At 36.9% G+C, this 26,710-nt stretch overlaps 1 protein-coding gene across 9 annotated transcripts; it reads right to left on the reverse strand.

Annotated features, from left to right (window-relative positions):
* Positions 1–1,104: 1,104 nt before the first annotated feature.
* LOC104606381 (syntaxin-61-like) lies at positions 1,105–21,013 on the reverse strand. 9 transcript variants are annotated; one of them, XM_010271535.3, is made up of 9 exons: positions 20,863–20,922; positions 20,416–20,472; positions 19,631–19,698; positions 15,938–16,051; positions 15,426–15,539; positions 14,978–15,171; positions 3,207–3,297; positions 1,793–1,858; positions 1,105–1,662 (listed from the first exon to the last, which is right to left on the reverse strand). In XM_010271535.3, the coding sequence occupies exons 2-9, from the start codon at positions 20,441–20,443 to the stop codon at positions 1,552–1,554; spliced, it is 786 nt and encodes a 261-aa protein (XP_010269837.1). In that variant the 5' UTR covers positions 20,444–20,472; positions 20,863–20,922; the 3' UTR covers positions 1,105–1,551. The 9 variants fall into 9 exon arrangements, with proteins under 9 accessions (XP_010269837.1, XP_010269836.1, XP_010269835.1 ...); XM_010271534.3 differs by having other exon boundaries at positions 19,631–19,714; positions 20,393–20,472; positions 20,863–20,895; XM_010271533.3 differs by lacking the exon at positions 20,416–20,472 and having other exon boundaries at positions 19,631–19,714; positions 20,863–21,013.
* Between the last annotated feature and the right edge of the window lie 5,697 nt (positions 21,014–26,710).

The raw sequence follows: 26,710 nt of genomic DNA on the forward strand, positions 1-26,710 counted from the left end.
GCACTGATTTATGGCAGTGCAAATGATTTGAATGTAAATTCTGATTTATTTTTGTTTCAAAATTTGTTTGATTGCAGTACGAATGAAGTAAATTAAGACATGAAACAAAATAAAATAAAACCCAAAACAAAATTAAATGAGAATTTGCATTTTTTTTTCATTTGCACTCTCACACGTTTGTACTAGTGCAAATAAAATTGCACTGCAACCAAATACAGCCTTAGGAAATTGACTTATTTACCCAGTTAACATTTCCGGAGAAACAAGCACAGGAAACAGGTAAATGCATTTACCACACCAGGTAAGGGTGTTAATGGACCAGTGTTGGATTGAACGCCATTCAGTCCAAAATCAATTTAGATCGATTGGACGAACCAACAAGACATTGGATTGAACCAATCCAATCCAAAATATTTACTAGATTGGATTGGACCTGGTCCGTCCATAATGAATAATAAATTTATATTAGATTGGGTTGGATAAAACCAATATATGGTCCATTAATATAAGAATATAGGTGTCAATGAACCGGGTTTGGATTGAAAATAAAACCAATCTAAATCAAAACAAATTTGAACAAATTGAAAGGTCAAGAGTCAAGACATTGAACTGGCACAGTCCAAAATATTCATTGAATTGGATTGGACATGGTCTATTTATAATGGACTCACATCGGACTGAATTGGATTGGACCAAATCCAGTCCAATTGACACCCCTACCACCAGGAAGTGTAAACAACTCAGCAAACATAGGAGGCATAAAAACAAGGAACGTGTAGATGTTCTCTGAGGTGGGTGCAAATATAAGACGATGTCATCATCTATGACTTTAGACATGATTATAGATCAAGAAACCCTAAATGAAGATGAAAAACCGGAGGCCATGGGAAGTACTTGTCCTTCACTCCTTCCAACTTTCCAAGGTTTATACAACTATACTCAAAACTCAATAGTAGAAACTACTGATTTGGTTATAAAACATTAAAACTATCATTTTTTTAAACAAGGCAATCATGGTAATTTCCCCAAGTAACAATTAAAGTAACTCTAAATCTAATGTACCAACAAGAGAGACAGATCCTGAGATCAGTCTACAACTCCTGATATTTCCAAACACTTATTATTTTCCATAAAAAATAAGGCACTGTTGCTTGTGGCATATCATACATAAACAAAACAACCCCAGGAAGGTCCTACCGAGCACTAGGCTTCTCGATAAGCATCTTTGGTCCACATGCATCTAACCCTACTAATATCTCTCTTAACACAAATAAAACACACAGATACGTGAAGAGGAAAAGAATTATATAAACCTATTTTCAACCTCCAACTTGTACCACCAATAAAATCTATATCATTTCCTACTTGTTTTGTGGAAAATGCGGTTGTCCCAAAAGAGGAGAGGTTCTGATTGAACAGCTTCATTAGGTGGCAACTGATCTAATAACCCAGATATGTAAGACTGCAACCATTTCATATTGCTTCGAATTCCTCAATTTAATTGCTACCATGAAGCTCTCTCTACTAAAGCAGCATACCTCTCCGTATGGACTAGGTGAAGAAAACCAAAACAAAGAGAACAATGAACAGAACTACCAAAAACAATATCATCATAATCTGGCCCTTGGCACTGGCCTTCTTCATAACCATAGCCACCTTCTTCTGCAAAAAACGAGAACTTCCCTTCCATTAGTTTACTAATCATTCAAGGAAATAAAGAAAATTTTTATCTTCACTTAATTAGGTTTGACCTTAATGCATAAAATCTGAAATGATGTACAAGAAGACCAACCTGAACAAAATCAAGACGATTTGAAGTACTGTCCATTTCCAAGCTCAAATCCTGTATGATCTTCTCCTGTGGTGCCAAAAATGACTACTAATTAGTATGAGTGACAGAAAACAGTAAAAATGAAACAACTAAATAACAACAACAGCAATAGCAATAACAATAACTACAATCATGAGACCAACAACAATGATCTTTATGGTGGTGGTGATGGTGCTGAGAGGACATGTGAACACCAAGGATATAGCCCAGCATAATAAATGTTAGAGGAAACCATCCAATTCTTGTCATTCTTCTACATTGGGGTGTTCAAATTTGGTTGATAAACTGAAAACTGAACTGAACCAAACCAAATAAGCTAGTTTGGTTCAATTAATTCGGATATTGGTTCATTTCGGTTTTTGTTTCAGTTTGGTTGAGATTTTCAACCAAACCGAACCAAAAACTGAATTAGTGGCTGTATTTAATTAAGTATATTAAATATATAATATCCTATTCAATACTTTATACTCATTAATTAATCATTATTATCTTTTCCAATGGACAAAGGTCAATTCTCAATTCCCCATTGTGCTTTGGGCAGTTGGGCCTATTCCAGCCTGTAATGAATAATAGTTAAATAACCTAGAGACTCTAAACAACTAGAGTATTAAAATCTAGACTGATTATTAATTATTCATTAATTGTTTGTGAAGAATGATGTAATTGCTTTAATAATTAGTCATTCAACTGTTCATTAAATGACTGTAGTTGTATTAATTGTTCATTAAAACCTAGACCAAAGATTAATAGCTAATTGTTCATTAATTATTAAAGCCGAACTGAATTCGGTTAGGGTCGGGTCGGTTCTAAATTGTAGTCCAGTTCATTAAAACCTAGACTAAAGATTAATAGCTAATTGTTCATTAATTATTAAAACCGAACTGAATTCGGTTAGGGTCGGGTCGGTTCTAAATTGTAGTCCAGTTCAGTTCAGTTGGGCGAGATGGTCAAACAGAATAGTCAGTTAGGTCTTCGGTTCTAACCAAACCGACCGATTGTACACCCCTACTTCTACATCTCAAACTTTATTACTTCCTTTTTCTCCTTAGAATAGTTATCATATCAAGCTACTAGCAAAAGGTGTCATGCTAGGCTAAAGAAAACGTATAAAACAAGCTGGTTGGTGACAAAGGTCAAAGGTGATCAACTCTACAAAGAAAAAAACTATAAATCAAAGAACGGGTTAAATAATTATGCTTTCCATCTATCTCTGAAACAGAAGTCAACAGTTAACACCCTTGAAATTTTTTGATGTTTCCCAAACAATAGCATATGTCCTGTACAAGTAAAGAAACTACAAGCATCTGAATTCTGGAAAATAATGGATTCATAAGCAGTCTATCTGGTGAACTATGGATCTATAGTTTCTGAAGACCTGTCCAAGAAGTTCCTCGTGTATGGTAAGTCCTACATTGCCAATTCTCTCCACACTTGAACTAAGCTCATCCAGCTCTTCATCTTGCTGCCTGCAAAAGACCAACATTTAAAAATGCAGAGGTGTGAAGCAAGGCACCCCAACCTTTGGATGTGAGAGGCTTAAGCTTCATGAGTTACAATGTTGTTAGGAAATATAAAGCATGAACAAGAGTACATTATATAAATAAATAGCTGCTTGTATAAAACAAGAACTATAAAATGTTTTTTTTTGTTAGTAAAAACTATAAAATTGTTAGAAGCTTACAAATCATTTAATACCTATTAAAAAGATTTAAGTGTAAAACAATACTTCTTTAAATAAGTTGAAGCATAAATATAATCACAAATACATATAAATACAAACACAAAGATACATCTCAAATGCATGGAAAATTGGCAATTGTTTCAAAAGGCATGACTAGAAGTGAGGCTCATTTTGTGTGGTGTACCTCACCTGGCTTGTTGATATGCTTTGATGCACTAACCTTGAATTTGATGTGTGAATTGGTAATTTACAATGTCATATGTTGTAGATATGAGTATTAAAGTTCAAATAATTTAAACTATATGGAATTGAGCCTACAAGTCTACAACCTTCATGTTAATAACAAGTTGCTTTAGCCAATTGAGCTATCGGAATTTATTTCTTTCTTTCAAAATTAAGAATTGATTATTGTTATATAATAAGTTTTTCTTTTACTCTTTTTCTCACAAGATGCACCTCCCTTCATGCAGACAAAGACCTCACTTTGCCTGAATTCAGGTGCACCTCACCTGGCTTGTTGTAATTTTTCATGAATTAACCTTGAGTTTGATGTCGAATGCATAGTTTACCATATTGTAGGTTGTGTATATGGTGCTTAGAGTTTAAACAGTTTAGCTTATGTAGGACTTGGGCGTACAAGACTACAATCCTAGCTTATGTAGGATTGGAAAACAATGGTTGGGATGCGGGATTCGACCCTAGGGCTTCTTGTTGTTCTCCTTAGAAAGTGATTCACGTTATTTTGCCTCATATTCTTCTTTATTTTAAATTTGATGCCTGAGCAGGAAACAAAGTGTTATTCTGGGAAGATGTTTGGGTCTATCTTTCAAAAAAGAAAAGAAGTTTGGGTCGGAAAGAGTCCCCTTAGTGATAAGTTCCCTTCTATTTATTCACTCTCAGAGAATTAAAAAAAAAAAGTGATCTCTTCAGTTTTTATTGATAACTCATGGGACTTGGGTTTGAGAAGAGGGCCAAGGGAATTGGAAAAGGAAATGTTGGATGAACTTGTTGCTCTTTTAGGGTTGACCTATTTGGGTCAATCTTGTTCAAATAGTAGAATTTGGAAACCTTCCCCGTCTGGTATATTTACTTGTGCCTCTTTCTATAATGTTCTTCTTCAGTCAACTAATTCTGTAGAGAGTCTATACCTCCAAAAATTAGGGCTTTTTGCTGGGAGGTGGTATTCCAAAAAGATCAATACTTTGGATGTGTGTTGCAAAGAAAGAGGCCAACTTTTTGCCTCTCACCCCATGTTTGTATTCTCCGCTTGGGTTCTAGTGAGACAATCATACACCTATTAATCCCCCGTCCTTTTGTACTCTTTATTTGGACTTGGTTTTCCTTTCTCTTTGGATGCAGGTGTGCACCTCCCTTGGATGTGGTGAGCCTATTTAACCCAAGTTTTTTCAAACAACCGAAGAGGCGTGGAAGAGTTATGTGGAGAGCAACAAGAGCAGCTATTCTTTGGTTACTTTTGGAAGAAAGAAATAATAGGATCTTCAATGGAGTGGAGAAATCCAAGGATGAAACTGTTGAAAGAATATTTTTTGGTGGTAAAATAAAAAAGTAGTACAACCATCCAAGTGATAAGACATCACCCAAAGCGAAAATACAATCAAGAAAACAACTAGAAAATTGCTAGCTCATCAAGAATCTTCCAAATTACATAATTGGACCCCAACACTTCCCCCAAATTATCCCCCAGATCCCCCCTATAAACTTGACTGAAGTCTGGTAATAGCAGCACCCATTCAGCAACAGATTTGCTTATTGCCGAAACCAGTCTTTCCATTGACCAAGCTTTATCTTCTTTTATTGATTTCACCCACTGAATGACCCTAATGGATATTGAAAGAATATCCATTAGGGTTGTTAGTGTTGACTGTATAGGGGTAGTAGGGGCACAACAGACCTTTTGCTTTTCATTAGAAAAGTATAAATACAATCTGGCTGACTAGGGAGAAAATAACTCTCTCTAGTTCGAACCAGTTTTTCCTTCTCCTCTCTTCTCTTCTCTTCTCTTCTCTTCTCTCTCTATCCTTATTAGTTTTCTGCTACTGTTATTTCTTACTGAATTCTAGTGCAAGTCTGAAATTTATCATGGTATCAGAGCGACTATGACAAATTCAGATCTGCCCAGAATTCTCTGTACCGCCATTCAGCCTAGGGTTTTCCAGATTTTTGCATCATCGATTGGAGACAAGGAAAAGGGCTGAAAAGGAGTGATTGCCCTTTCCTTTTGGTGGTTTTCATGCCTTCAGTCGGTGGTTTAGTAGGTGTTTGTGGTGGTTTGTAGGGAACCCTCTAATCAATGGTACGAAGAGGGTTGTTTCAGGTGGTGCAGTGGACAGTCGAGTGCAGGTTGTTTCTTTGCTGATCAAATAGGTGGATTGTTTGTTTGTTTCAGTGTGAATCGAGTGGTTGATGAGTTGCTATGTTGAAGTAGGTTTATGGTGCTGAGAACGAAGAGTATCAACAACTGTTGTTGCTGAAAACCATCACTGTAGGTGTTTCCACTAGTGTGTAGTGTGGTGAGAAGTGAATTAGAAGTGTGATATACAGGTGAAAAAAAAAGAGGAAGAAAAAAATCAGATATGGGAGACAGTAGTGAATACATATCTAATGTCATGGTTCCCACTGATTACCTGAATGTTCAGATGTCCTCTATCAAATTGAATAGGGAAAATTATGTGCCTTGGGCAAAATCTGTAGAGGTCTTCCTTAGGGCCAAGAAAAAAGTGAAGGATGTAAGAGAAGAAAAACCTCCCGCTGATTCTCAGGAGTATAGTGATTGGGAATAAGCAGATGCACAGATTATGACCTAGTTGTGGAATAGTATGGAACCCAAGATCAGTGTGAATTTTATGTTCTTAGATACAACCAAGGAAATTTAGGACCATGCCAAGAAGCTGTACACGGGACAAGACAACACTACTAGAGTGAACCAGCTTTATCAAGAGTACTTTAATCTGCAACAAGGTAGCCAAAGTCTTGAGGAATACTATGCTAGCATGAGGAACCTTCGTAATGAGTTGAATGTGTACCATCCCCTCACTTCCGATGTTAAGATTCAGCAACAACAGAGAGAACAACTAGATGTAACCAGATTTTTAGTAGGGTTGAAACCTGATTATGAACCAGTGAGAGCACAGATATTAGGTGGGTCAGCTCTTCCCTCTCAAGAAGAGGTGTTTGCCAGACTTCGAAGGATTTCTATTGGACCTACAGAGACTTCAAATATCTCTGACAGGTCTGCCTTTGCAATGACAAGAGTGGGAGGTCGTGGAGTTAGAGGTGGATCTCGGGAAGTTCAGCCTAGTTGTAGTGGTGGTAGTGGACCCATGTATGGTCGTGGTGGTGGTGGTGGACCCATGTAAAGTCATAGTGGTGGTGGTAGACGTATTGGAGGTCGAGATTCAGGGGGAGTTCGTGGCGAAGGACGTAGTAATGGTCCGAGGAAGTGTACACATTGTGGTATGGAAGGGCACACCATCAACTTTTGTTATGATTTGCATGGCCTAACTTCAACTTGAAAAAATCATGCAGTGGCCAGTGATAGTAGTCCCAGATAGGAGAGTCAAGAAGCTGATCAAATGCCTTCTACATCTACGGATGTTTCTGGGAAGGAGATGACGAGTGTCCCACTTGATGAGTACGAGCGGTTTATTCAGGCCACGTCTCAATAGAATACAGCTACCCTCGCACACTCAGGTATGGCGTGTTTGGCATCCAAACCCAACCCTTGGATTATTGACTCTGGAGCTTCCGATCACATGACTAGGACTCTAGGTGTGTTTTCCTCCCTTTCTCAATGCTCCACATCACACTTTGCTACCCTAGCTAATGGTTCCACATCTTCCATTTGTGGTGTTGGTAAAATTCACATAGACTCTTTATCCCTGTCCTCGGTTTTGTATGTTCCTAAATTCCCTTTTAACCTTATGTCTGTTAGTAAGCTAACCAAGTCTCTTAATTGCTCTATCACTTTTTACCTTTCTTCTTGTGTTTTTCAGGATCTCAAGACGGGGATGAAGATTGGTGGAGGACATGAAGCTAGTGGACTATATTATCTTGACAGTGGTGGTGGTTCGTCAACAGCTCTTCAAACATCTCTTTCTCCTCTTCAGTGGCACCGTAGACTAGGTCATCCATCGCTTAAAGCACTGAAGTCACTTGTTCCGTCATTGAGTCATCTTTCTATTTTGGATTGTGAATCATGTTAGTTGGGGAAACATCATCATGTTCCCTTTAGTCCTAGGGTTGATAATCGTATGCCAAGTCCTTTTTCTTTAGTTCATTCAAATATTTGGGGACCATATAAAATAGTGTCATAAAATGGTTACAAATACTTTTTTTTATCAATAACGGAAACTTTATTAATTAAGTGAAGATTTGTGAAGCTTTAGATACAATAAGGGGGAGATAAAATGTCTTAGATCCCCATCAACAAAATACAATGAAAAGAAATTAAAAATTAGCCCAAAAGACAGACTCCCTATTCACCCCTTGTTTGGCTAACCCATCTGCAAATGAATTAGTGGTCCTCTTCACCCAGTTGTATTGTATCTCAATGTCCCTACACAACCATAACAATTTTTTCTTTTCATTGTTATAGCTCCACGAACCACTGTCCTCTTTCTTCAACCAACTAATCACCACCTTTGAATCACCTTTCAGGATCAAACAATTGATATTTAGTTCCCTTGCTCTTTGAATTCCTTCCAGAGCTACAAGGATCTCAGCCCTAAGTGAGTCTCCTTCTCTAATAGGGCCTGAGAACAAAGCAATAACAATCCCTTCCTCATTCCTGAATACTCCCCCAATCCCAAAGGGCCCTGGATTCCTTAAACTACTGCCATCAAAATTTAATTATATAAATCCAGAGGGAGGGGACCACGAGGGACTAAGAGTCCTCTTACACAAAGTAGAGGTTGCTATCTCTTTCCAGTTTCTTAATAGGTCAGCCATAGGAAAGTCTGAAAACAATTCCATAGATTTTAGCTAGTGGGCAGCCCTTAAAAGTATTAGGTCTAATAGGTCTTTCAGAGTTCTTTCCTTATCTGAAAAAATTTGTGAATTTCTTTCCTCCCACAATGACCAACACAAGGCTGCCCTAATACTCCACATCATCTTCCCTTGCTTCTTAGGCCATCTGAAAAACGAAGGGGAGAACAAACCTTGGACACTTTCGGGAGGATTCCAAGAACACCCAAAGCGGGAAAGTGCCCACTCCTATACAGTTTTAGTAACCTTACAAGAGACCAAAAGGTGGTAACCAGATTCCCCATCAGCTTTACAAAGAGAACATCTATTAGGAAGTAAACAATAATTGGGTCTCTTTTTCTAAAGTAAATCATTTGTGTTTATTCTTTCCAGGAAAATTTCCCAACAAAAAAAAAAAAACAACTCGAGGAGGAATGGGCTTGCTCCAAATTTCCTTAACCGAAAAGGACAATCCAAGAGGGACAGATGACTGAGTTAAGGTTTCAAAAAACGAAGCACAAGAGAAAGTACCTAAGGTGGGAGGGGTCCAAAATCTGGTGTCTTCCTTAGTAGGATCTAGGAAAACATTCTCAATGATGGCTAACAAAGGTAAAAGGCTGTCCAAGTCTGTATCCCTAATTGCCCTTCGTAGGCCAAGGTTCCACCCAAAACCAAAAGTGGAGTCTGAAGGACCTAAAAAAGAAGAGATAGGTTCATTTATCAAGTCTGAAAGAGCATACAGGGAGGGAAACCGGTCCTTTAGAGGTGAAACCCCTACCCAAATACTTTGTTATTTTTGTTTATGATTATTCAAAGATGACATGGCTTTACCTTATGAAAGAAATGAGTGAACTGTTTTCCAATTTCCAAAAATTTTATGCTGAAATTCACAACCAATTTGGTGTACACATTAAGATTCTTCGATCTGATAATGGCCGAGAATACTTTTATACATTGTTTCAGGAGTATTTGGAACAACATGGCATTATCCATCAGACTTCATGTACCTACACCCCACAACAAAATGGGGTAGCTGGGAGAAAGAACCGTCATCTTTTGGAAACTGCTCGGTCCCTTATGCACCATATGAATGTACCCAAACATTTTTGGAGTGATGTGCTTACATCTTGCTTCCTAATTAACCGGATGCCCACGCCCATCCTTGAAGGTCATTCTCCTTTCTCCACTTTGTTTCCTACCTTGTCTTTGTTTCCTCTTACTCTCAGGGTTTTCGGGTGTGTATGTTTTGTTCATAATCTTGGACTTGGAATGGACAAATTATTAGATGCATGATCCACTAAGTGTATCTTCCTTGGCTATTCCCGAACCCAAAAAGGGTATAAGTGTTACAACCCTAGTTTCTGACGTTCCTTTGTGTGTCCTTATGTTACTTTCTTTGAGTCTACTCTATTTTTCTCTGGGTCAGGTGATGTCCCTTCTTCTTCATCTCCTCCTCTTCCAGTTTCCATTTAGGACCCCATCCCTCTTGTTCCAAATGTGATTAAGTCTTTGTCTCCGGTGCAGCTTCTTGTTGAACAGCCACCCATCCGTCAAGTGTATATGCATCGACGACATGTACCAGCTCCTTCAGCTTCATCACCATCGACAGATCCGACAATTGTTCCCATACCAGCCACACCCCTGTTTCTAACCTTGATCTTCCTATCGCCTTGTGGAAAGGTAAACGCAGTTGCACACTTCATCCAATTTCTAATTATATTTCTGTCTCTCACCTTTCTGCTTCCCATCGCCAGTTTGTTTCTCTGTTGTCTTCTATTTCTGTTCCTATGGATGTCCAAGAAGCCATTGCCTCTCCAAGGTGGCGCCATGCAATGGAAGAATAACTCTCTGCTTTAGCTCATAATCATGCGTGGGATCTCACCACGCTCCCTCCTGGTAAACTTGATGTAGGTTGTAAGTGGGTATACACTGTTAAGTATTTACCTGATGGTAGTGTAGAGCGGTAGAAAGCTAGACTTATTGCCAAAGGATATTCCCAAACATATGGTATTGACTACACGGAGACCTCTCCTGTTGCTAAAATTGGTTCAATTCGTATTATGATATCTCCAGCTGTTATGTATGATGGCCTCTATTTCAGCTTGACATCAAGAATGCCTTTTTACATGGTGATCTCCTTGAGGGGTTCTATATGGAGCAACCACTGGAATTTGTTGCTCAAGGGGGAGGACGGTAAGGTGTGCATACTAAAGAAGGCCATGTATGGACTTAAACAGTCCCCCCGTGCGTGGTTTGGTAGATTCAATGAAATGAAAAAGAAGTTTGGTATAAAACAATGTTAGGTTGATCACTCAACATTCAACTATGATTCACATGTTGGGAATATTTTACTGGTGGAATATGTAGATGATATTGTCATTATTGGCAGTGACAGATTGGGGATTGATGGATTGAAGAGCTTTCTACAGGAGCACTTCCAAATAAAGGACCTTGGTAAATTAAAATATTTCTTGGGGATAGAAGTAGCAAGGTCTAAGCACAGTATTAATTTGTGCTAGAGGAAGTATGTTCTTGATTTGTTGGAGGAAAAAAGATTGCTAGGTGCTAAGCTGGTTGAAACACCTATGGAACCAAATATCAAGTTTGAGTGGTGATATGGGTGATCCGATGAGGAGTTTGAAGATCCCGGAAGGTACGGGCGGTTGGTGGGTAAACTAAATTACCTAACCATTACTCAGCCAGATATTTCATTTGCAGTTAGCGTGGTAAGTCAGTTTATGCAGAATCCTCGGGTTCCACATTGGGGTGCAGGTTTAAGGATTGTAAGGTATTTGAAGGGAGCTCATGGTTGTGGCTTGTTATACAAAAGTGGAGGAAATATTGAAATATAAGGATACATGGATGCTGATTGGACTGGTTCTATATCTAACAAAAGGTTCACTACAGGTTATTGTACCCTTCTTGGAGGTGATTTGGCGACATGGAAGAGTAAGGAACAGACTGGTGGCAAGAAGCAGTGCAAAAGCTGAATATAGAGCCATGGCACATACAACTTGTGAGCTAGTGTGGTTGATAAATCTTCTACAGGAGATGGGGTACTCAATTGACACTCCAATGAAGCTTTATTGTGACAACCAAGTTGCAGTCTACATCTCTTCTAATCCAGTTTTTCATGAGAGAACAAAACATATAGAAGTTGACTATCACTTTATGAGGGAGAAGGTGCTAAGTGGAGTAATAGCCACTGCATATGTTAACAAAGGAAATCAATGGGCAAACTTTTTTTTTTTATCAATAATGGGCAAAATTATTCACCAAAGGGTTGAGTCGGGGAAGAGTAGACTACATATGTAACAAGCTGGGACTATATGATATATACTCACCAGCTTGAGGGGGAGTGTAACTGTCGACTAATATTGGGGTAGTTTTGTCAATTTGTTTATGTTTGGCGTGAGGCGTCATGTTTAAGTTAAGTGATGTGTCCCATACTTAAGTAGGGGCACAGCAAACCTTTTGTTTTTCATTAGAAAAGTATAAATACAATTTGGCTGACTAGGGAGAAAATAACTCACTCTCTAGTTTGAACAAGTTTTTCCTTCTCTCTTCTCTTCTTCTCTCTCTATCCTTTTTTTCTACTACTGTTATTTCTTACTGAATTCTAGTGCAGGTCTGAACTTTATCAAGGGTCATTCACTGGTTGAAATCAACAAATTTGTTTAAAGACTTCTCAGCTGAGGACATTTACAGGAATTGGAGAGAGGTAGCAGCTACAACTTCCTTTAGGCCTAATGTACAGGAACTATGATACCCACCAACACAACAGAAAATGAAATTAACTTTGATGGGAGATCTAGGGCAAACCTGGGCCCGTCAGGTATAGTGGGAGTATTATTATTATTCTTTTTTTGAATGTATAAGGTAAAGCACTTCATTAAGATCAATATAATGAAGCCTTTATACAAGGAGAAGCTGTACGGAAGGAAACAGCTATCCACAAACAGTCAACCCTCAAAAAATACCAAAAAGCTATAATTTCCTTACAAATAGGAAATCTGAATTAAAAAAGGAAGAGATGGAAATGGCAAAACCATTGCTATGTTTTCGGGGCCTATAGGAGTAGGTGACTCTTTAAGAGCGGAGGTGATGGCTTTGCTTCAAGGTGTAAGAAATGCCAAATAGATGGGGCTAAACCAAATAGAGATAGGAGATTCTAAATTGCTAGTTGATTGGTTGAATTCAGGTAGTTTGGGAGCTTGGATATATAGACACACCATAAGGGAAACCCTCAACGTAACAAGGGAGATTGGGGCTTATTTCAATTGGACTAGAAGGTCAGCTAATGGACTAGCTGATACCTTAGCTAAACAGGGGACAATGAGGGTGAATCTATTCTGGGCAGAGTTGTAATAAAGGATTATTGTGGGTTTAACACCCTATTTCAGGGGCAGACAGTTGTATATGATATTTCTCTAAATTGCTTTAATTAAGTTACCATTTCCAATCAAGAAAGAAAATAATGCAACACTCTAACCAAGCGAAATAATAGACCTTTTGAAATATTTAACTTCTTTTAGAATTTAGATTCGCACATTCTTCCAAATTAAAATTTTCTTTTGTCTTTTATTTTTCTCAAAAGTAGCACTTCATTGAGGCACATGCCTTGAATTGTGCCTTGCACCTCAGGCTCTAGGAACCCCATTGTGTTTTAGATGAACTCCTTGCTTTTGAGACACTGATCATACTCTAAGACCCCCTTGCACTTTATTTGAACTTCTCACTTTTTAAAGATTGTGTGTGACAAATATACCTATACACAGGCATGGGCCATAGGGTTATGCATCAAGGTGTTATAGAAGTAATGCTCAAGGAAAATTACTCATATTTTTTAAAGACTGCAAACATAATAAAAATAAGCATTTGTTTTTTATTTTTTTGGATAGTTAGCATCATGGTTTTATTGATTGTAATAAACAATGTCATATTGTCATGTACAACGAGATTTGCTTCTTCATCAGGTTGGCATATACCACCTAATCTCTCTTTTCATTTTAGATGTAACTTTTACATACAATCTTCACTGCTTACCCTCCAAAACAGCTATTCCCTATTTTACCCCTTGTCTTGCAAGAAAATCAGCCAATCTAATTGCAGACCTAGGAACCCAATGCAGACACTTGCAACTCCTTTTCTAGATGTTTAATTTCCCTCAAAATGTGCCCATATTGTCATGTACCTTGACTCTTCCACTTTATCCATCTTGGTCCCCTCAAACAGATGGTTGGAAGAAGCTGAACTTTGATGGGATCATGGGAGTTGTGTGGGTAACCCAGGCCCTTCAGGTATTGAGGTGCCACTAGAGATGAAAATGGATTCATTATTGCTCTGTACTCCGGTCCTGTTGAGGAGGGTGATGTGGCAAAGGCAGAGTTTCTAACTGCAGCGTATGGGGTTGAGAAGGCTAAAGAGTTGGGGATTAATAGACTGATCATCGAGGGAGACTCAAAAACTGAGATAAAATGATTGCTGAAAGGGGAAGGGGTGGCATGGCAGTTGAAGAATGACTTCAGAAGATTTAAATGGATGTCAAGGAACATGTCAATCCAGGTGGGATGGGTTAGGAGATCTGCCAACAGTTTGGCAGATAGCTTAGCAAAGCAAGGGGTTCAAAGAACATATATGTTTTGGGCACATTTGTAATTCTGTCCTGGGTCAGGTTACTAAGCTGATTCCTTTTGCAACTTCTTGTTGTATCCTAAAGCATTTTAATTAATGAAATTCTTTCAAGGTTATTGATAAAAAAAAAAAAGTCTTCTTCCACCACTAATTGCTGTATGTTTAGTCTTTTACCCAGCCTTAGGCTTTACAGTACAACCATCATTTCTGCTCTTGTAGAGCCCCACCCTATACTCCTATAGGACCTGAATATATTGCCTCTATATCTATACTACAGCCCCATGACAATCCCTAAACACACCTCCAATCCTAGAATTGCCATAAAAATAAGTATTTGTTCTTTAACCAGTTTGTATTAAAGTTGAAGTACCTCTATGAATGCAGAATTTATTTGGGAATGAATATGCACATAACATTTCCATGTTCTTTTCTTAGTTATTACTTAGTAGGGTAGATATTTGGCAAAATTTTCTTCTAGAATGAACATCATGAAAACTATTTACACCAAAATCAGCCACATTGAATAATCCAGAACTCCGAAGTATACTCCAGCACCATCAATGACACCTAATTCTCTCTAATAGGAATCGAGAAAATTGTATGAAGATTCAGCAACTTTAATTCCTTAGAAGCATAAGAATGACAAGGGTAAAAGTGCTGAACTTATATTCACCCCCCCCCATCATAATCACAGAGGAAAACTTTAATAAATCACTTGAACTGGGCAAATGTATAATGAAATGCTGGAAAACAGAAACAAGAGGAAGAATTGGAACAAGAAATGTAAAAAAGAGAGGAAGGGAAAAAAAAAGAGAAAGAAAGAAAAGAATGGAATAAAGAAATAGTACTTTATGAGAAGCAGCTGTCTATCTGACTCTGATGTTATAAAATCATCATTATCTTCAGACATGTACTGATTGGACCTAGCTGCCTGATGTTGATCTGGAAGCCTCATTAGCTCTTGACGCATTCCATTAAGACCACTGGTTACTGTAGTGTTCTGATCCTTTCCAACTTCTACAGTTTTCCTGATAGTAGCTACCTAATAAAATGATAGAATCTTTAGGACCAAATAAGTTCTTCATCGATCAAAAAATACCATACAATTTCTTGAATGAAGGCCCTAAATAAAACAATGAATGAAAAACCAGATCAACCCAAAAGTACCAGATTAATTGGTCAAAAATAAACCTGATAACTAAATGCTTTTTTAAAATCCAAGTTCTTTTTCCGGTTCACTCAGACTCAAATACCATAGTCATTGGTTAGAAGTTGGCAATATAATAAGGATTATACCTGAGCACGAGCCGTGCTGGTCCATCTTTTCCGTTTGTCAAGCTCCACTTCATCAATGCCATACCAGGTAGGATCTCTAGCTGCTACTGCAATTGCCTTTTCCAATTCGTCCACCTTCCTATCAAGAAAGTATATTTTCAGCAGCCATAAATAGATTTTGTGATAGCAATGATTAATGCACTTACCCTGGCATGGAGAATAAGTGCATGCAGTAGCTCCCCACCCCCTCCTTTTCTTCTCTTGTTGGGGTTTGGGGAATATTATGTTATAGGCATCAAAATCCAGAAATTGGAATAAAAGATATGTCCATGCCACCTAAAGTGCAAATACTAGTTCTTGATGGTTAATGAATCGGAAAACATTATTGCCAAGGAAATCAAGAAAAGATTAAGTCAGTATATTTAATTATGTGTCCCTGCTTAAAACTGGCAATCTATAATGAAGTCTTTCAGTACAGGGAATTAGACAGCAGATGATTCAACATCTAACAATTGTTATAACAGCTAAAGTACCTGCCATTCAATGCTCTCACAGCCAGCTAGCAAGTCCTTTGTAAGATGGACTCGTTCTCCTGTATTTGGAGGGATGTTTTCCCAGTGGTGGAAAGTAGATTGCAGCTTATCAATCTGATAAAGGAAATGGAATACATTTAGGAACATCCTTGGAAAGAAAATCTAAAAAAATGAAGTGACACAACCATTTAGAATTGTCCAAAATCTTAGGGAACCCAAAATATAAATGAAAGAAGAAAGCTCATATCCGTTATATCAAAATAATGTTCTTTTAGATGGTAAAATAGAATGGTGATACCAAAATGCATCCTACATATCAAAATAATATTCAAAGATAAAGTAGAATGGAGACATAAGAAGAAATTTAAAAAGTTCAACCACTTCCACAATACACCCTACTACAACTTTTCCACATATTCTTAAATAAAACAAATACATAGATGACCTAAGCAAACCTTGTCAACCAAACAACTTGAAATTAAGAAAAGTAAACTATGGGCCTAATGCATAGAAAATCAATAGAAAGCCATTACCCAATACTGGTCACAGCTATCCAGGGTATTAAGAGGATGGACTGCATGAAGACAACCTCTGACATGTTTTTGCACAAAGTCACTACTGTCAGTCTCAAACCCACATTCTAATGCTTGTTAGCCTGAAATTTTGTCATGACACCAAGCAGTTGCCCCTTAAAAGAAAGACCCATTACAAAATGATTGTCTTGGTTACCCTTGATCTTGAGAAATGTTTACTGGATATGGACTTAACCTCCAAAATTTTTGTATGGAGTGGCTGCTCTAAGATGTGAACTCATTTTACCATTGCACCAAACAATGGCCCCTAAGCAAAACCCAAATGAAACACAAGCTTTTTGTGGGGTCATATCACTCCCATATGTTCTTCCAAAAACATCTTATCCTCAAGGTCTGAAATCTGGGAACCTCTAATTAGGCTCAACCTTTTGTTTTGAAGATAAAATAAAACTTTATTAAAGAAAAACACAGGAGTACAAGAAAGGTGGCAAGTAGTCACCTGAAAGAAGAGCACTCCAAAATCCCAAAAACGATCTAACCCAATCCAGAAAACACTAAACCCACAAACACCCAAACCACACCTTAAATGAACAAACAAAGAAGAAAGCCAAGACTTGGAAACCAGCCCCCCTTAATCGTCAACCACCTATTTCACAAACAAAACAATGCCCACCCAAACCAAAAAACATAAAATGACAACTCCCGAACCCTCCACACCTGAAACCACAGAGACAAACTCTCAGCCCCCACCAACCCCCAAACTGAACAGGATCCAGATTACTTTTTTTTATCAGAAAAAATGATTAATTTATTAATGGCAGGTTAAAGTTACAACAGATTGGGGATCCATCCACCTGGATAATACAAATGTCCAAAAACTAAATTACAGAGCCCACAATAACTGCTGCCTCAACACAATCCAGATTACTTGGCTCTTGAAAATCTGGCTGCTGCAAACTTGCTTCCTCTTTTGTTGAATTTTATGATTTTTTCACTTTTTTGACAGGCCCCACATCGAACACACTTCCTCTTATTCTTGCAAAAACTTTCGAAACCAAGAAATTTTGCCGACTTCTTAGTCTCCTACAACACTTTCCAGCAATAACATTCTTCTGAAGGCCATTAACTTCTAAGGCACTCTCGTAACTCCACTCCAATTCCAGCACCGCATTCTTTTCGAAGGTTTTGAATTCCACTCCCTCCACACCTACCCCATCAAGTCCCAACATCCCAAACTTGATACAAATCTCTTTTACCCTAACATTGAACCCCTTCCCATCATCGGACTCCTCCTTTCCGTTCTCTCCCTCTGAACTAAAGGTCTCTTCATTTTCAGAATCATCATTTTCCCTTTGAACTAAAGGTCTTGTTCTATACTTTTGGATCCTGTTAAGACCCATACCATTATCCATTACCTTACTTTCTTCTAACTCTTTTGACTTCTCCCCTGCCAAAGGGAGATCTTTTGTATTAACCACAAGATCCTCCTTCGCCCCTGAAGAATACTGCACAAACACAACTTTGCCCCCTCATTGTAGATCATATCACCATTGAATCCTATTTCCACCCCTTCTTCCCTTCCATCTGACTCGCTTTGAACAACACCAGCCATACTTTCTCTCTCTGTAAACACCCGTCCAAACTCTTCTTACATCTTCCCCATTAATGGTCTTCCTAATTCCTCCCAAGATAGGCAAGGAATCCACTTCCCAAAAAGCCTCCGCATGACACCCACCTTCTTCATGCTTGCTATTCCCTCCCCCTTGCTTAGCCACCGACTCTGTACCTTCTCTTGACACTTCATTCAGAACTCTTTTTTTTCTGAAAGAACCTACCTTTCCACTGCAAGCTCTTCTTTGAGGTTTGCGCCATCCTCTTCTGACGATGTCTCCCCAGTCAAGAGTTTCAATCTATTATGCCCCACTTGTCTCATTCTTTTCCCATTTTTCCAGTGGCTTTATCCATGATAGTGTGCCTGTGTGTCCAAACAATCCTGCAAGGTCATGAACTGAAATATGAACAATCTCTTGGAAATTCTTGGAATTTGGAAAACACTGCAAGTGCCTCTGATCCCAAAATTTGGCATAACAGCCAATTGCACCTTATCAGTGTGAAATTTGAACTTCTTATGAAAAGACAAAAACACCTTTCTCATTCATCTTTGCTAAAATTAATTTCTTATTTTAGAATTTTTTTGTTCTTATGGACACTTTCCCCTTCTGCGTTTATGCAGGTGTATTCTGGAGTAGAGATTAGTGGCATATACCAGGGAAACTTTGCACCATAACCAGATCTATTGCAACTCCACAAGTCAGCAGGTCCCCAGAAGAATAACTGAAGCATCTATATCCCATCTCTAATTCCATCTAAGAGCACCAGTAGGGGGAAAAAAACTAAATAAACTGCTGTATAATTAGCACAAAAATTCCGCTAAATGTTCACAACCACTATTCAAACCATCCTGCTACATTCTTAATTTCTCATCTCCAAAACATCCTCTCAGCTTTGAAAACATGAGCAATCCCATCTATGTTAGCTCTAAGTCTCTCTGCTCTCAACCTTACTATTGCAAAGAAAGACAAGAAAGATTACCCATTCAAGATGACCAGGTTTTTATCTTACTATCTTTTTCAAAGATGATACCATCAATCTCATGAAGAGAACTGGAGAGTTTTTCAACATGATTATAGATAGGAGTGATCAAGGTAGACAAACAGAAATATCGTGTTAACAAAAGAGGAACAAAGTAGGAAAAAAAAGCATACTCTTAGATGTTAGATGATTTTACATTTTTCTTAACCCTCCAAAATAATTTGACAGATCAGACAAGATCAACAGTCTAGGGTTTACCTTCTGGAACCATGGTCCCCAAGACAGATGTTTACATGCAACATATAAATGAGGGACCCACATTCAATGGATCCACCTTTTGGTGAAACCATGACTCCCAAAACTGAGATATTTGACTTTCTAGGGAGTTTTATATAATAGAATTGATTCCACCTTTTTATGGCAACATATGTAGGGGTGAAACCCCAATAATGACTGCAATCACTTTCATCCATATGAAAACACATGCTACCAGGAAAGCTCAATCAAGAGATAAAACAATGAATTGCATTACCATAAGATGGAGAAACAAATTGTAGTTTAGACTTACAGATTCCTGAATCTCCTCTTTAACGATGTAAAATGGATCCTGAGCTGAAGACATATTGTGTGCTGTTACTTCATCCCGAGAAGACTAATAAATTTAGAGCCCATAAACAAAAAGGAATTAAATGCACAACAGCCAATATATGCAACATGGAAACTAAACAAATATGAATATTAATGCTTAGACATCAAGTAGGCAACCAAAGCTTAGACACCAAAAAACAAGAAAATACAGCTTCAGGCATATTATGGTGCTTTAGCTGGTAGTTTGGTTATGGTTGGTTATGGCAGGGAGTAGGGAGAAGTGAATCATATTTGGGTTTCATCCCTCCCCGACTGATTTTATGATAGTACTGTTTGGATGGTGATGTTGGATTCTATGCAATAACCCTTAGATTCCACTTCCACTGTTTAGATGCATGATCCGAACATGTAAATATTCCTCTGTTTAACCGAAAAGTAAAGCATGTAATACCTAATTCAACTGTTCCAAATATTTGTAAGTTGGTTATCTTTCTCTCTCAATATATATATATATATATATATATATATATATGTTTGTAAGTTTCAAAACTATCATGTATCAAAAACCGAGCAGCAATCGTAATTTTGAACAATCAAAACGACTTCAGTACCTCACACTCAAAAACGTGTTTATTCACTGATGAAACCACAGAAAATAAAAGATCTCCTAAGTCTTTCAAAAGAAATGAAAATGAAAGAACCTCTAAGCTGAAAAGAGTTTTCTTAAATAAAAGAGATTCACATTAAAAAATCTAGAGAGGTTACGGAAGCTAAAGAAGATAGAGAGACTCATGGATGTTGAAGCGGTCCAACAGACTCCAGCTGTAACATGTACAAAGAAAAAGTAAGAAAATAAAATAAATTGAGCAAACAAAGTGATCAACAACCCAAACTAGAAACCTCCGGCTATATTTGTTTTTGTTGCTTCCATACTGATCTGATAGACTGATACAGATTGAAACCCACTAATTTTCATCTTTTACAGGAGGCAGTAGGAGAGAACAGAAACGAAGCCTATTCAATCAAGGTTTTACTATTGATCTGAGCGTTTGGTTGATTCGTGAATATGAATAGGATTAGCAAATGAACCCAGAAATAAAAGTGGACATCAAAGACCGGACGAGGAAAAAGGACCGTGAGTTGGGAGAGTATGTTCTGCAATCGAAAGATCAAATAAAATGGAAACCATTAGTTTGGGGTGTAGTCACTCACCGTCGATCCTGGTTGCCCGATACCGGTAATGGAGGATGTGAGAGCTGGGCTTTGCTCCGGGACTAACCTTTGTCTAGGCACTTTCGTCTCAGATTTGCTTTTGAACAGGAGCCCTGGGACCATAGGGAAGTCAGAAATGACAACCCCATGTTTGTTTTTCCGCCAAAACGAGCCCCAAAACACTTTCTTAAAAATCAGTTCGGTGATGTGTGTTTTTCACTTTCGCTGTTTTTCCAAACAAACCCAATTTTGCGATTGCATTGGCATTTCCGTTTCCGTTTCCGTTTCCGACCCACTCAAATCACTACTTAGAAACCTTCCGTTTTTTCTTGAATTTCTGCTCCGAAGAATCACTATTCCAGAGAACAAATCCTGACTAAAAGGTGTAAATCGGGCGGGCTGAGCCGGCACGGCACGACTTAGCGGGCCACCCGTGCTGGCTCGCAGGCCTATGGCACAACCGCACAAGCCCAAGGGACTTGGGCCTAGTCGGGTTGGCCTTTTTTTTGGACATTTCTATTACTTTTTTCATTCTTTGCTAAGTAAAATTTAAAGATGACATACAAATTTTGGGAATAAAAATCTAACAAGGAAACTTAATAAAATACAAATAAACAATAAATTGAAAAGAAAATTTTAAAAATTTTATTTCATTTGAATTTAAACAATCCAATGAATATTGGAAATGGAATAAAATATAAAAATAATATAATAGAATTGAAAATAAAAATTACAGTGGTATTGAAAAAATAACAAATAATTTAAATAAAATTGAAAATTATTACAATAATTTTAAAAATGCTATACAGTTATTGAATATACAAAAAAGAATATTGACTTCAACATTTTCTTCAAGTTCTACCTCCATCTCATTGACCCTAATCTACATCATCTGCTTTTGGTGAAATATTAGGTGAAGTGTCATGCCCTCCTTTATCTTATAGTTCATCCTCATCATCGAGACAACCTTTCAAGTATATGCACATCTCCATACTTTATTATTCATGTAGCTTTTCTTGTCGCATCTAGCACCCTAGTAACTACCATATAAGAAGACTCCAATGGAATTATAGACACTAGAGGGGTTAGTATATCACGTGTCATAAGAACTTGATAAATTTTTTCCATATTCACTACACCAAGCTAAAATATCAAAATTATTTAATTCCTCTAAATTGAAGAATTAAAAATTAATGATGAACTGGCAACAGAACTAGATGTTTAAGAATTGGAAGTTGTACATGTACAAGTTTTGCTATGCTCTAATAATTGAGATTCATATAGACTATACATTTAAAATAATAAATTATTAATTTTCTCTTTTTTAATTCTAATATCAGTATTCATATTTTCATAATAAGATTCAAGTAAAACATTTAAACCATCTTTCGTAATCCTAGGATCTAATATTGTAGCTAAATAATATAGAGGAGAAATATTTTTTAAATTTAACCTCCACTATTTCAATAGTATTACGAAAATTTAATACTTCTATATTTTGCAAAATATTCACTAATCATAAATAAATGGTTAACTAAAATACAAGAAGTCAATAATAAACACCTAGAAATTCATGAGTTGCATCATAAAAAATTTGTAAAAAAATATTTTATACAAATTGTTATTTCCCAGTCATTATCAATTATAAAATCATGTGGCATTTTTTCATTATAAAAATTAGTAAGAATATCTTTGTACGAAATACAACTTTCTAATATATAATAGATGGAATTCCACCTCTATTAGACATTTGATACAAAAAATTTATATTTTAAACCATATTTTTTACATAAATATTTAAATTATTATTTCAAAACTTTAAATATATATAATACAATTTCTAATTTTAGAAATATCATGAAAAATAATATTTAAAGCATCTTGAACACATAAATTTAAGATGTGACATGCACATTTAATATTAAATAATTCACCATTTAACATGGTTTTAATTGAGATTTTAAAATATTTATTGTTGAATCATTATTAGTAGCATTATCAAAACTAATAGAAAAAACTTTATTTTCAATTCCATAAGTATGTAAAGTATTTAAAATACTGGCAACAATTGTTGGCTAGTATGTGGTCATTCAAGTCTACTAAAACTTAAAGAGTTCTCTAGAAGTGTTCTTCAAAGATGAAGAGACTTTACATTAGTCATCATATACTTACACGTCACAACAAAATGGAGTTACAGAAAGGAATAATAGATAGTTACTTGAGACCACTTGTGCTTTAATGATTCAAAGCAAGGTCCCAAAGAAGTTTTGGTCTCATGTTGCTATGACAAACTCTTATCTTGTCAACCGAATGCCATCTAAGGTTTTGGGGATGAGAACTCCTTTTTTTTCTATCATGTGCCCAGAGCAAGTCATGTTCTTTGCCTCTTAAGATTTTTGGTTGTATATGTTTTATTCATATTAATAATCCTAAATAGGCAAAGTTGGATCCAAAGGCAATTTGTAGGGTATTATTGGGTTATTCTCCTTCACAAAAAGGATACAAATGCCTTGATCCAACTACTAGAAAGAAATTCATCACCAAGGATGTCACCTTTTGTGAGTCGCAATCCTTCTTTGAGCCTCCCCGGAATCCTCTTCAGGGGGAGACTAGTGAGTGAAAGAGACTTCCTCAGAGGCTAACCCTTTTTGTTTCATCTCCCACTTCTTCTTCAGACCCTTCTCATGTTGAATCTTCTTCCTCTTATCTAGTGGAGACTACAAATGATGAAAACCCTCCTTGTGGTACTACTCTTTGTCCTAATCTTAATGATGACCTTGATGATGAAAGGTAGCTAAGTGTTTATCAAAGGGAGAGAAAGAGACACCTACAAGTGAATGACTATGACCAATCGGGAACTTCATATTCTGACCAAGGTATTGCTCCTCCCATTACTTCCTCTAATTCTAATTCAGATCTTCCTATTGCCTTGTGGAAATCAGTACATTCATGCACTATTCATCCTATTAATAGATTTTTTTCATATTCTCATTTATCTCCTACCTATTACTCTTTTTGTTAGCATTGTCCTCTATCTATACCCCTTCCAAGTACTCAAAAGTTATTGCTAATCCCAAATGGATAGAAACTATGGATGAGGAAATGAAAGCCTTGTTGAAAATTAACACTTGGGAGCTAATGGATCTATCAGTCAAGAAAAACACTATAGGGTACAAGTGGGTATATACAACCAAACACAAGGTTGATGGTTCCATCGAGAGGTATAAAGCCATATTAGTTGCAAAATGATTCACCTAAAGGGAATGGATTAATTATAAGGAAACATTTGCTCTAGTTACAAAATTGAATACTATACATGTGTTACTCTCTCTTGCAGCAATTTTTTCTTAGGAACTATATTAGTTGATGTTAAGAATGCTTTCTTAAATAGAGATCTACAAGAAGAAATCTACATGGACCTTCCTCCAAACTATGACATGAGAGGAGAGGTATGCAAGCTAAGGAGGACCTTATATGGCCTCAAACAATCTCCAAGGGCTTAGTTTGAAAGATTATGCAAAGCAATGAATGTTGTTAGGTACAAGTAGAGTAGTGTTGATCACGCGTTGTTCTATAAAAAAATGAAGGAAAACTAATAGCATTGATTGTTTATGTTGACAATATGGTTATTACGGGAGATTATTCGAATGAAATTCGAAAGTTGAAACGCTTCTTAGCCTCAAAGATTGAAATCAAAGATATGAGTCCACTAGATCTATAGAGGAAATATACATCTACAAGCATGCATTGAACCTTCTAAAAGAGACAAAGAAGTTAAGAGTCAAACCAACAGACACTCCTATAGAGCAAAATTGTGGGTTGCAGGAGGATGATGGAGAATTTTATCTTAACAAAGAAAGATGTCAGAAATTAGTTGGAAATTGCTTTACTTATCTTTCATAAGACCTGATATTGCATATGCATTTTATGTAGTCAACCAATTTATGCATGTTCCACAAGTTAGGCAGTAAAAAAGATCTTGAGATACTTGATGACATGTCTTGGGAAGGAATTACTGTTTAATAAATGTGACAAAATAGATGTAAAAGCCTATATTGTTGTCGATCAGGCAAGTTCTCATGGGGATAGAAAAGTTTACATTTGGACATTGTACCTTAAGTGGCAATATACTCACTTGGAGGAGCAATAAACAAATAGTTGTTGTAAGATTAACTACCAATGTTGGCCCATAGAGTTGCTGAACTACTTTGGTTTCAAATTCTTCTAAAGGAATTGGAAATAGAAGTAACTAGACATCTAAAATTGTATTGTGATAATCATATTGCGATATACATTGCTAACAACCCAGTCTAGCATGATAGAACAAAACATATTGAAATCGATAAACACTTTGTGCGAGAAAGAATTGTTTCTAGGGACCTCTGCATCTCTTAGATGCCATCTACAAGACAACTAGCTAATGTTCTTACCAAGGGGCTCATCAAGACAAAATTTATGGAACTGTTATACAAGTTGGGTATAAAATATATCTATGCTCATCTTGAGGGGGAGTGTTGTGAAACCTAGTTTGTAGTCTTAGGCCTTAGTAGTTGACTACTATCAGTATATTAGTAGTCAACTATTATCAATATATTGTTGTTAGTAGTTGATTACTATCGGTATATTGTTCCTAGTAGTCGACTACTTAATGAAGAGATTTTCTAGTAGTCAATTACTAGGATACTATTGTAATTTTATCTTTTGTACTTTGATTGCCCTAATATATAACAGAATGGCTAGCACCGCCAGCACACTTTTGAGCCTTTCTCACATTGTTTCTCTATTTTATTCTCTTCTTCTTCTCCTTCTTGGAAAACACACACACATATTCAGTCCAGTCTCGGGTTATTCAAGGGTTTGGACTATGATTGGCTTGAAAAATGGGAAGGCCCAACTTCTAAGGCCCAGGCCCAGGTTGTGCAAAATTGCAAGTCGGGTTAGTCTGGTCTTAGGTTGAGCCCACCCAAGTTGAACCCCTAGACTAGAGGGCTTATACTTTTGACAACTGACACCCTATCTTTATAGGAAAAACCGTCTAAAAATTGTTCTTTTCACTTTCAAAAAGAAGCTTTTTTTTTTCAAAAGACATGTGTCTATCCACTCTTAAAAAGTAATAACAATTAACTCCATTCTAAAAAATTGCTAACTTAAGACATATGGCTACTTATCGAAAAAAAGTTAATAGACTTAAACCTCCCTTAATGTTTCTCCTAAATATTGAAACCCCCCCTCTCTTTTCAAAATGGATTAAGGCCTCCCTTGTTTATTGACATAAGAACTCCCCTTTGTTAATAATCCGTCAAGATCAACATCCATTCATGAGTGAATTAAAAAAAAAAAACCCAACATCCATGCCTTTTCCTTGTGTTTTACGACTTATCAAATTGTTATTTCTTATATTAGAAATTGTGCCACTCTTTGATTCCAAGATTCTTAATGAGTTGTTTTGTTGGGGTTTTCGTCTCCTTTTTTTCTCTATATTTATCTCAAAAAAAGTAAATTGCCGGCTTCATCCTATAGGTTCCGTTTTCCTCCTCATTTGTCATATGATCGAGAAGATTAATCATGGGTAACATGGGCTTTAGTTGCTTTGAATTTTGCTATGGTCCATAAGAAGTTATTTGGTTCATTCTTTTTACCAAACAACAATTGACATTTTCAAACCAATATTGCTCCAAGTTTGATGAAGCTAATGCCCTAATAAATATGCATTACCAAGCAGCAAGAAATTCGATCTTTTGGAAATTCTACAAAAGATGAAAAAATCATCCCAAACATGAAATACTTTTCAAAATAATTGTTTCTCTAAAATGCTTCTAAGATCTTCATCCTATCAATTAGAGTTAAA

The sequence above is a fragment of the Nelumbo nucifera genome, chromosome 6, assembly GCF_055504915.1.
Source record: "Nelumbo nucifera cultivar China Antique chromosome 6, China Antique-T2T, whole genome shotgun sequence".
NCBI classification, from domain to species: domain Eukaryota; kingdom Viridiplantae; phylum Streptophyta; class Magnoliopsida; order Proteales; family Nelumbonaceae; genus Nelumbo; species Nelumbo nucifera.

Coding starts and splice junctions, on each gene's coding strand:
- LOC104606381 (XM_010271533.3), bottom strand. CDS start 20,985: ATGGTCCCAGGGCTCCTGTTCAAAAGCAAATCTGAGACGAAAGTGCCT. Junction 3,298..14,977: donor AGACAGCTGCTTCTCATAAA/GTACTATTTCTT, acceptor GGTCTTTTGCAG/GCAGCAAGATGAAGAGCTGG. Junction 1,859..3,206: donor ACGAGGAACTTCTTGGACAG/GTCTTCAGAAAC, acceptor TTGGCACCACAG/GAGAAGATCATACAGGATTT.